The following is an 11384-nucleotide window of genomic DNA, read 5'->3' as shown; positions in this document are numbered from 1 at the left end:
TATGAATATGGTAGCTATTGTTCAGTTGCTTTGGAGTGAACTAAATCAATTCAGAAAACTGTACAATTTACTCCAGGGCCAATAAAATAGCACATAGCCCAACTGTGTACACAGCTAGGAAATCACAATACACGTCTCTGTTTTGTAGTATTTTGTGTCATAGGCTAATGTTGAAAATCTAAGGGACGTGATAGTTTCAGTCAGGCATCTATGCGGCCACCCCGGGCTCCACGGGCCGGGGTCCTCGGACTCGACTTCACCGCGGTGCACCCTGGATCCTTCCTTTCGATCCCAGGCTCGCTACCGAAAACATGGGTACGTCTCAAACTAAAGCAAAAACACCGTGTTACTGTGGTCGCTGTGTCGAGACTTGACACCGATGGTGAACATGAACATCTTAGGAGTTTGTTTCGACGCGTCCGTGCCGGTGGAAACCCGGCGCGAGGGAGAAAACCGGTGTTTTTACGGTTCTGCTCCGACACAACGTGGAGCGGCCATGACGCGTCCGAGGCAGCGGCGAGTTAGCTCCGCTAGCTTAGCATGCAGAGCCCCAGTGTTCAACGTTACAGCCGCTGTTGTTACAACTGTGTTATTTAACCTTAACCACTGGGCGGTGAAATCACATAAACAAGTTAACCTTTTTATTTGTTCGTCCAGATGTTCGTGTTGTGAGTGTTTGAGCGCAGGCAGCTTCATGTTGGCGGCTCGGCACAAGGAGCCGAGTGTGACAGGAGCTGCTGTGGGAAAATGTCGCTAATTATTGCGTAGAGGTTATTTACGAAAATGTAAAAGGTGTAGTTCAGTTTTTCACAAACACGCAGTGACGGTGATTTTTTTCCCGTGCTGTTGAAGCTGATTTTTGTTTTATCATCTGTACACTGGCCAGGCCGACTGATGAAAACCATTTCCTCTGGTTTACACTTTTCTAGTTTCTGTCAAATAATTTGTCAGGTTATGATTCGTATGATCACAACAGGCTTTATCTAATCGGACACTGTAACTCTAATTTAACTAGTGAGACTACACTGACATAATGTGGGCATGCTTGTAAGACAGTTGAAGATGCTGACTAAAAATTATGCTGAACAGTATTTCACACTAAAAGCATTTTATCTTCCTGTTTGTACCAATTGTTAGGGTTTCCAGGTTCTCTGACTGGGTGCTTCTATTACTGGATTGAAAAATACTTATAGATATAGGAAATTCATCCTGTAGAAAGCTTCTTTTTGAAAGTGAGAAACTTGATCTCAATGTGTTTGCATCTTCTTTTCCCTCCAGGAAAGTGCCGTGGTCTGCGTACAGCCAGGAAGCTCCGTAATCACCGCCGTGAGCAAAAATGGCACGATAAACAGTACAAGAAGGCTCATCTGGGCACTGCCCTCAAGGCTAACCCCTTTGGAGGAGCCTCTCACGCCAAGGGCATCGTGCTTGAGAAAGTGTGAGTACCACATGATCTGCTCATCTGTTGACTATTGAAGGTGAAGTGATAACACAGATTCAGTCAGCTGGTTGTTCTGCCTGACGATGTAGACTTAAATTCAGAATAATTAGGTGTAGGTGGGTGTGTAAGAGATGCATCTGACATTTGAACTGTCCTGTAGTTTCAAGTTTTTTACTGAGTGTTGTGTGTTTTCCCTCTGCAGAGGTGTTGAGGCTAAGCAGCCCAACTCTGCCATCAGGAAATGTGTGAGAGTTCAGCTCATCAAGAACGGAAAGAAGATCACTGCCTTCGTCCCCAACGACGGTTGCCTCAACTTCATCGAGGTAAATGCCACCGACAGTGTGCCGTTGACATGAAAACTGAAGACCATGTAGCAGGAATTTGAAGCTAGATTGGGTCAACTAGTTGCTGATGAAAGTGACATTTCACAGGTTGCACATATGGTCTTGGTCTATGATCTGGTCTTGCAATTCTTGAAATTTCAGCAGACCTGAGAGTTTTTGTAAATTGACTGACTGAAACCACCTCCACTGATGCTCATGGTATTTTAAGCAACCTACAAGTCCTAAATGTGAAATGTAGCATTGAAACATGCAGGGCACATAAGGTGTTTTGGTTCTGCTTGTTGGCATTTGTCACAGATTGACCCCCTACCTGTTCTCCCTCTGTAACCACGTCTCTTCTCTTTTGTTCCCGTCCCACAGGAGAACGATGAAGTTCTGGTGGCAGGATTTGGACGTAAAGGTCACGCCGTGGGTGATATTCCCGGAGTTCGTTTCAAGGTGGTCAAGGTGGCCAACGTGTCCCTGCTGGCTCTCTACAAAGGCAAGAAGGAGAGACCCAGGTCATAAATAGTTGATGCAGAAAATAAAATAAACACGTTTTCAATTACAGTCCTGGTTGTTGCATGTTCTCATTCATTTCCCCAAACACAGTGTTTTTGGAAGATGTAAAGATTTCCTCTTTAATGACAAAGGGCTTTAAACATTAAAAAAAAGCACAGACTGGTGTAAATGCTTAACTTTGCACATAGTTTTTGTGCAAGTGGAAAATTATTTCAATTTGTCAAGTCTGTGTCTTAATGGTTTTTTAAAATCATGGAGCAAAGTTTCCTAAGATAGACCTTCTCAATATCAAGCGTAGCTTCAAGTCTATAAAGATGTGTTTTTTTATGTGCGACGTGGACAATAATTGTGTAGCACTGCTATTAAAACTGATTCTAAGTTAATTGATTGTGGCTGGTCACCACACTGGTGCAGACTTGGGCGTCTTGTCCAGTACGCATGTTGCGTAGCTGGTACGCAATTTGACATCAACATATGCTGGTACGATTCGCCTCAAACTACGCCAAAAGCTACTGACATCTGTGAGTGAGAAATGTGCACGTGCAATACTTGTGTCTGGCGACATGATGCAGCAGTGTGGTGGTGAAGCGGTTTCAACCAATTATCATGGTGCGCGTTTGTTTGCGTGCACGCGTAGGAATTAAAACAGGGACAATGCACAAAAACATTAATCTCGTGAGACAAGAAAAGATGCCTTGAGCCAGGTAGTAGCAACATTTGCTAATTTCCACCTGTGTGTGCGCCTGTAATGAAGTGGAAAGTAGCTACATTTTAGTCAAGAACAGTGTGGTTGTATTTGAGTAACTGTAGGCTACCAATGCACTTTCCACAGTGTTTTCCTCTTACCCTAGAGTTAGGAATCCATTGCAGAGGACAGGACACACCAGTTTTTGGTTTTTCTGTTGATGGGTTTTCTGATGGATATCTGTGAAGAAATAGTTAAAATGTCTATGTTTTGTTCATTAAAGGTATTTAGTTAAAGTAATCAAAAATATTTATTTATTTATTAGTTTATTTAACAGGGACAGTGCATGGCTCTCAGCCATACCACAATTAGCTACTAGCTAAATTTCATCTGTAGTCCCTGGGCAGAAACAAATAACATGAATCTAACAGACAAGCACATACAAATATAAAAACATCATCACACAAGCAGCCTTTCAAACAACAATAACAAAGTTTCACACTCTTAAAACACAATACAACACAGCAAGAAGATACAACACTAAAATAACAACACGAAATATATAATTTCATTGTTTTGTTTTGTTTTATAACTGATTTCCAGCCAGTGAATCATAGGGAAATCACTGTGTGCAAAAGCAAAGTAGTTGCAAAAGTCTGTGAGAAAACAAGCTGTCTGCTCTTGGTAGGTTAGAACAGAAACCTGCAGCCACACGGCCCTTTGTGGAGCAGCCTGGACGTGCCTGAGCTACACACACACTGCACAGTGTTGGGATACTGGGGGTGGGGCAGTGGGTCAACTGATTTCTCACCCCTGAACAACTCAACCTGGCTGGGGTCTGTTCTGCAGAGTCACACCCACTGTCTGCTGATCCGTTCACTGCATAAACTTAGCTGGAGAAAGTAAATATAGTAACGGGTGTCAGATCCCCCGTGACCCCTTGAAGCCAGAGCGCTGTAGAGAGTCGGCTGAAACATGAACGTCTGGTCCTCACATGAAGCTCGACTGCTTTACCGCTGCCGACCAGGCGAGCTGATCTGGAGTCAGAATCAGAGCGTCTCTGCTGTTAAACACAGAGTACCGTGGTTTTGTTGACGTAACCTGTGCAGACATACAGCTCTGGTTTCAGGCTCAGGTCAGAGATCTCTGTAACCACTCGCCTTCACCAGCAACAACAACAGATTGAATCTGAATCTTCAGGGAGTCCACAGCTGAGCAGAGGCAACCAAAACAACAAGCGAACGCTAAACAGCAAGGTAACTAAGTGTGGGTGACGTTTGTCAGTTTCCTTCAAAATACATGTAACACTGAATATTTACACTAACACTCCAGCAGACAGACTGCAGCATGTATTAAAATGTTATGATAGAGACATGATGACATGCAGCAAATGATCCTCAGCTGAAAATGAATTATTGATGTCTATGATAAAATCCACTGCTTTAGACAAAAATACCTGTGGGTTTAAAAAAAAAGTCAGTTAAAATCGGATAGTGATTGATCTTAGCTAGATCTTGTGACTTTGTGGCAGTTATGGGGAAAAACTTATTATTATATACTTATTATTTCTACACTGCACACACAGCCTGTGGACAACATGGAGTTTCAGCAGTTTGGGTTTGAAGAGGAGGATGATGAAGATGACGCAGCCATTCAGTTCATGATTGAGCAGAGTCTGCTGGAGAGCAACAAGCAGAGGGAAACTCACAAAGAATCAAGAGCGCCTCCTAACAACCCTGAGCTCTGCACAGACAGCAGCCGGATCTTCAGCGCTGTGAGAGGAGGTGAGGAGGGACGACGCCAAGCTCCGGCTGCGATTCACCTTCTAAATCATATTTTATAACCTCTGGAAGCGTAAATGACTGTTTTGCTTGTTGACTGTATCAAATTTAATGGTCAGTTGTTGTGTTGACTGTGTTTGTGCTGCCCCCAAGTGGTGAACTTTTTTTTTTTTCAGCAGACTGAGTCTACACTCTGTCTGCATGACTCCAGCTCCAGCAGAGTGACAGGATAAGGGATGAGGATCAGTGTTAGGGAAAGTGGAAATGTGCCTCAAACGACTGAGCCAGTCCAAACACCCCAACCCAAAAAGAGCTGATATGTTTTTATTTACGCCTCAGTGTGTGTAATTCTAGAGGAAAGAAGGGAGAAAAACAAGTGACTTTAGTTACAAACTGAACAGGTCTTCAGGATTTGTGCCTTATTTGGTCTCATGCAGGTGGCAGCACTTTACACTGACCATGTTATTGAATTTGAATGTGGCAGATGTGAAGCAGGGATGGCCTGACACCATGTTATCCGACACCCTAAATCTCACTACTAACACTGTAAAACACAAACTGACACACAAGTGCCACAAAACCTCTCGACTGTGTTCGCCACACCACATCCGAACCCTGAACTCTCTGTCCACGCCTCCTCCTCTCAGGTAATGAGAAGCTCCTGAAGGATCTGTGCGTCGGACACAAAGATGTGTTTCTGCAGACAGACAGCAGAGGGTGGATTCCTCTTCATGAAGCCGCGGCTCAGAGCAACCACACCATCCTGGAGCTCACACTCAAAGGTCCACGCCGTCTCTGTGCAGCTCCACTGTAACAAAAACACCCTCACTCATCAAACAGACAAGATGTATGGTGATGGTGATGATGCACTGTGTGTCCTGTCCTCCAGCTTCGGGCCCAGAGTCGGTGAAGTGTCGGACCCTCCGTGGTCAGACTCCTCTCTTCGTGGCGGTAGAAAAAGGCCTGATAGAAAATGCTTCCTTCCTCCTCCAGCACGGATCAGAGCCGGACGCTCAGGACCAGGAGCAGGACTCGGCGCTGTTTGTAGGTAGGCTGCATCAACACTACTCAACCCTCCATCGGTGGGACGGAGACTGACACAGTCTTGTAAACACTAACCCCTCCCTCCCTAACAAAGTGCAGAGTAGCTCAGGCTGTTTGCATCAGCTCTGTGTCACCTGTCACCTGTCTGACTCCGCCCCTCTGCAGCGATACGCTCAGACCGCGCTGACCTGGTGAACATGCTACTCATGCGGGGCTCCAGGGTGAACCAGGACGGCTGCCACGGGCGCTGTCCTCTCCACGAGGCAGCGCGCCTGGGCAACGCTTCACTGGTTAAGATGCTGCTGGAGGCCGGAGCTCGGACAGACCCTCGCAGCCACTACGGCCTCACGCCGCTGGCGCTGGCGGCTCAGGCTGGACACCTGGAGGTGGTGCAGACTCTACTGCAGAAAGGTCAGAGGGAGGAGCACTGACTAAAGTCTAAGGAAAACAGAGATGGCAAGTTGGAGTTTGGGTGGTTAATTAATAGTTAGTTACTAAAGAGTCAGTCAGTCACCAACGCTGAGCCAAGCAGTGGGCAGTGTCTGTACTTGTACTTGTTAGTCTTTGGTTTTGGTGTCTTTCAGTTGGATACTTTCCTGTTGTTTTATATTGTCTTGTTATAGCTTGTTTGTTTTTTAATTTATAGTTTGTTTTTTTTGTCCTCTCTTATGTATGTGATGTTGAGGGTTTGTATGTTACTGCCACCTGATTATTTGTGACATTTTTTTCTTAAAAAGAAAAAAGAGAAATAAAAAAGTAAAAAGTAAAACATGAAGAAGAAAAAAAGGTCCCCACTAGGGGTGTTGGTGGTTGGGATTTAAAAAAAAAAAGAGTCAGTCAGTTTAATAATATGCAAGCTGCCAGGGAGGCTGGTGACGGTCACATTCACGCACCAAGATGTAAAAATCTTGATACAAAAAAACCTTATAAAAATAAAAAAATTACATGAATCTCATAAAGAGCTCACATCTCTGGTGGTGTTGAACTATGAGAAGACAAAATGCAGGGGAAAAAAAAAATAGATAAAAGTTTATTTATTTATTCAGAGGGCAGAGCACTGACTCTAAAATAACCAGAGATGGCAGAGTTGGGTTGAGGCAAAGTTTGAGTCTGGGTAGTTCATTAATAGTTAGTTAGTTAGTGGAGAGTCAGTCAGTTTAATAATATGTTATAGTTAAGGACGGTTCGATAATGTCAGTCAGATGTTCTTCTAGCTGAGCAAATACGTTAAGTATAAGTTAAACACCTCCAGTGCTGCGTTCACTTACATGGCTCTGTGCGTGCGCTGCTGTGTTGCTCCGCAGGTGCCGACGTCCTGTCTGAGGCTCAGGACGAGGCGTCCATCCTGTACGAGGCGTCTGCATCTGGAGACCCGGCCGTCATCAGTCTGCTGCTGGAATACGGCGCCGACGCCAACGCTGCCAAACGCACCGGACATATGCCGATCCACCGTGTGGCGCACCGAGGACACCTGGAGTACATGTTCCATCACTCAATCAATCAATCAATCAATCAATCAATCAATCAATCAATCAATCAATCAATCAATCAACCAATCAATCAATCAATCAATCAATCAATCAATCAATCAATCAATCAATCAATCAATCAATCAATCAATCAATCAACTGAACTTTATCTGTATAACATCTTTACTACAGGCTTGTGCAAATGATATTCAGTTGCATTATGGGAACTGTAGGATCCACTGTTCCTGGAGTGCTCCGCCCTCATGGAAGCACAAAAATCAATCAAGTAAATCGTTTTTTGTGATCCCGCCTTACACTCTGTGTGTGTGTGTGTGTGTTCTTCAGAGCTCTGAACCTGCTGATTCCAGTAACTTCGAGGGGAGACGTCAACGACAGCGGGATGAGTCCCCTCCACTCGGCTGCTGCAGGAGGACACATACATTGCCTCAAGGTGTGTGTGTGTGTGTGTGTGTGTGTGTGTGTGTGTGTGTGTGTGTGTGTGTGTGTGTTTGTGTGTGTGTGTAGCAGTCAATAAAGATCTGTGCCATTTCAATGTGACACCCCTGACTCCCATCAGGCCTTGCTGAAATCTGGATACGACCCCAACTACATGCTCCACCCCTGGGTTCGCCGTAGCTACGACGATGAGAGGAAGTCAGCGCTCTTCTTCGCCGTCTCCAATAACGACGTTCAATCAGCCAAACTGCTGCTGGAGTCTGGAGCGATGCCCAACCAGGACCCCGTCAAATGTCTGCAGGTATGAGTGTGTGTGTGTGTGTGTGTGTGTGTGTGTGTGTTGTAGTAGTGACGGTGCAGCGGTGAGGATTGACCACATCAGACAACGTGCTGGACCAACTCGCCGGGACGACGGTCTGACTGTGACTCACCGTCAACACAGTAACAACACGGCAGCTTCTGTGTGTCTGTAGCTGATCCGCTGTCTGCCTCTGTAAGGTCGCACTACGTCTGGGCAACTACGAGCTGATCGACCTGCTGTTGAGGTCTGGAGCCAACGTGAACTATTACTGCCGAGTGAACACGACCCACTTCCCCTCGGCGCTGCAGTACGCCTTCAAAGACGAGGTACGCTGCTGAAACCTGTTACTGGTGCTTCAACAGCTCTGGGTTTATGTTCTTATGCACTTTGAAAGTCTTTGATCTAATCTGGCCTGTCGTGTGTGTGTTTGTGTGTGTGTGTGTGTGTGTGTGTGATAGGTGGTTCTAAGGATGCTGTGTAACTATGGTTACGACGTGGCCCGCTGCTTTGACTGTCCCTACGGCGGCAATGCCCACATCCCTGGAGACTACGAGGGCTGGACCGACAGTGTGATCAAAGACACGATGGTAATGAACAGGGTTGGTCCAGACTGGGAGTGGGATCACACCTGTAGCCTCACCTGTGCATCATCACCGTGGAGACCAGGTTTGTCTCTGAGCTCTGCGTCTGTGTGTCGGTGCAGTTCTGCGAGGTGATCACCGTCTCCTGGCTGAGGCACCTCTCCGGGCACATGGTCCGGGTCCTGCTGGACTACGTGGATCACGTGACCTTGTGTTCAAAGCTGAAGGCGGCGGTGATGGAGCAGCAGCAGTGGCCCGACATCTGCAGGCTGCAAGGTGAGTCAATTCAACCTTTATTGATCCCTGAGGGAGACAACAAGTGACAGAAACAAGAACTGATCTTCATTCACTCCTATTTCTTCTGCAGAAAACGCTCGCAGTCTGCGGCACCTCTGCCGGCTGAGGATTCGTCGCTGTCTCGGTCGCCTTCGTCTGCGTTCACCCACCTTCATGAGTTTCCTGCCGTTGCCGGGGCGACTGAAGGATTACATCCGGTACCGGGAGTATGACCTGTACGGCCAGCAGAGCAGCACGCCGGGCTGATGCAGGCGAGAGGAAACAAAACCCACAGAGACAGCAGCTCAGTACAAAGTAAAATCCACAGACTCTGGAGTCACTGTTTCACTTTCTGAACTTATTTTCACAAAAATACACACATTTAACAGTAGGAGCAACAGAAAATGCATTATTTGTCGACTTTTATTGTATAAATGTATATGTATTATACAATAATGTATTGTATTTTTCTATCAAATATTTCATGACCCTCACAGAAGAAGGCCTGTCCCAATTATGACATAATTGCCTCAATTATTTGAGCTGACTGCAATCACTTATCATAATCGTTAAAGTCGTTTCCATTCATTCGTATAAAAACACCTGGAGGAAACTGACCAATATGTCATATTTCCATCACTGTTTCCTTGTTGTTTTCCACCGTTTGAGGTTTGAATGGTACTCTTTTAATGACATCATCACGTTTTACCCTCACCCTCTTCTGCTGTGGTTTAATTGCACATGAGTGGAGTGCATGGATCTATTATAAGAATATAATAATATAATACATCCATGGTGGAGTGTCACAAACTGTTGACGATTGCATTTTGATGAGCATATTGACCTAAGCAAAATGGATTTAGTTGCAAAACCTAAAGGTAAACAGAAATGCAATTTTTTATTTATATGTTCCAATGTTTAATGCCAATAAATAGCTCTAATTCATGAGGTGTATGTGTATTATTTATAACTATGTTTAAGCTTATACTATAATAATGTCATAAAATGATCAGAAAAAGTTAATCACAATTATTTGTAAATTTCATGATTGTGACAGCCCTATGAAGAGCAGTGTGTTATTGTAAAATGTTATTTGTATGTTTTGTTATAACAGAAAACAAAGTGTCCCAAAGTCAAACACATCAGGAATCATTTATCAAGGATATTTAAAGTCTCTTGAGAATATGACATAGAAAATGAAAATAGGCTACAGTAAAAATTAAAGGATTTCAACAATATGTCACTATTATGTCAGCTGTTTAATTAGTATGTGAATTGTATGTAGCAAATCTATTCTCATGTCGATGTCGGGACAAGTTACACAGTATAGACCTGTGTGTTTGTGTGTGTGTCCACCTCCGGATTTACTTGTCTTGATGATTTACAACTCTTCAGATAGGACCTTCACTCATGAAGACAATATTTTAATTCAGGACACATCTGAAATTAATTAATTTACATAGCCTACCTCAGACTGTAAAAAGAAGCCTACCTCTGACAAAAATCCTGAAGTCTCTCCTCCACTGGAGATTATTTTCATATGTTTCCACAGTTAGCTTGTGCCGTCATAAAATGCACACGGACTGCCCATGGATGTATGGGACTGCGGGCTGCGGCTGCCCCATGTGTAGCTATGAAGTGCTGCAGACTGTGTGGCGAACTTTTGATAAACTAGCAACATTGAAAAGAAGAAAAACTTTCTGACCTGCTAGTTGCTTTGTCTAATGCTACCTCAGGTGTGTGCTGAAGTATCCAGGCTTCTTTTCTTCTCATTATCTTCTGACCACCAGACGACTTTTATTCAAACATTATGTTTATTTTATTTTTTCGCCTGTGTTATTACAACCGTTAATCTGTGACGCGGAGTGATACCTGTAGTAACAAGTCCCAGAGTTTACAAAAGATATTGTCTGTAATGTCGCTTGTCCAATCGAAATGCTTTAAACTTTCAGGAACTAACTGTTGTACAAAGACAATATATATTTACTGTATGTTTACTGTACATGTTAACTGTTAAAAACTACAGGTTTTGTGATCTTTCAGCCATTACTGTAACAGCGGTCAACATAGGATCTAGCCTACAGCGGAGTGATACATGTAGTCAAAAAGGTCTACTTGGTGGGAGCTAAACTCTTGTACACAAACAATTACCTTAACCGTCAACATTTGACAAAGCTGTGTTCACTGCGAAAAGGTTAAGTTAACATAGTAGACATGTGGTTTGCTGGTGTGTCAACAGCTTTTTTTTTTCTTCTTGTTTTGTGTTTTTTTCCTTCATGTGACTGGACAATAATAAAAATATAACTGGTTTGGGAAGTAGTTGGTGATGTAGCCAAAAGCAACAGGGTTTAGTCATAATTCATAATAAGCTCTTCCAACACTGTGATCAAAATGGGTCTGTAATTCATTTTACCATATTTCCCTCTGTTTGTCCTGAGTCATGTGAGTGTTTCATTCTCTGTCCATATGATGATTTCTCAAGACAACTGGTGGTTGTAGTAGAAA

General features: G+C 44.1%; 2 protein-coding genes across 2 annotated transcripts; both read left to right on the top strand.

Annotated features, from left to right (window-relative positions):
- The first annotated feature begins 226 nt into the window (after positions 1 to 226).
- Positions 227 to 2334, top strand: rps23 (ribosomal protein S23). The gene is made up of 4 exons (XM_083971916.1): positions 227 to 315; positions 1279 to 1438; positions 1644 to 1764; positions 2146 to 2334. Exons 1-4 carry the CDS (start codon positions 312 to 314, stop codon positions 2290 to 2292), a joined length of 432 nt encoding a protein of 143 aa, XP_083828042.1. The 5' UTR covers positions 227 to 311; the 3' UTR covers positions 2293 to 2334.
- Positions 2335 to 4146: 1812 nt separating this feature from the next.
- Positions 4147 to 9290, top strand: asb14a (ankyrin repeat and SOCS box containing 14a). The gene is made up of 12 exons (XM_083971907.1): positions 4147 to 4241; positions 4557 to 4755; positions 5400 to 5534; positions 5642 to 5800; positions 5962 to 6207; positions 7101 to 7272; positions 7611 to 7716; positions 7843 to 8022; positions 8220 to 8348; positions 8481 to 8609; positions 8726 to 8879; positions 8971 to 9290. The coding sequence occupies exons 2-12, from the start codon at positions 4569 to 4571 to the stop codon at positions 9144 to 9146; spliced, it is 1773 nt and encodes a 590-aa protein (XP_083828033.1). The 5' UTR covers positions 4147 to 4241; positions 4557 to 4568; the 3' UTR covers positions 9147 to 9290.
- Positions 9291 to 11384: the final 2094 nt, after the last annotated feature.

This window comes from Trachurus trachurus (genome assembly GCF_905171665.1).
Source record: "Trachurus trachurus genome assembly, chromosome: 5".
In the NCBI taxonomy this organism is placed as follows: Eukaryota; Metazoa; Chordata; class Actinopteri; order Carangiformes; family Carangidae; genus Trachurus; species Trachurus trachurus.
Note: the sequence above shows the minus strand (reverse complement) of the source record. Positions and strands in the feature narration are given on the sequence as shown.

Coding starts and splice junctions, on each gene's coding strand:
- rps23 (XM_083971916.1), top strand. Junction 1,439..1,643: donor GGCATCGTGCTTGAGAAAGT/GTGAGTACCACA, acceptor TTCCCTCTGCAG/AGGTGTTGAGGCTAAGCAGC. Junction 1,765..2,145: donor GTTGCCTCAACTTCATCGAG/GTAAATGCCACC, acceptor CCCGTCCCACAG/GAGAACGATGAAGTTCTGGT.
- asb14a (XM_083971907.1), top strand. CDS start 4,569: ATGGAGTTTCAGCAGTTTGGGTTTGAAGAGGAGGATGATGAAGATGAC. Junction 8,023..8,219: donor ACCCCGTCAAATGTCTGCAG/GTATGAGTGTGT, acceptor TGCCTCTGTAAG/GTCGCACTACGTCTGGGCAA. Junction 8,880..8,970: donor CGACATCTGCAGGCTGCAAG/GTGAGTCAATTC, acceptor TTTCTTCTGCAG/AAAACGCTCGCAGTCTGCGG.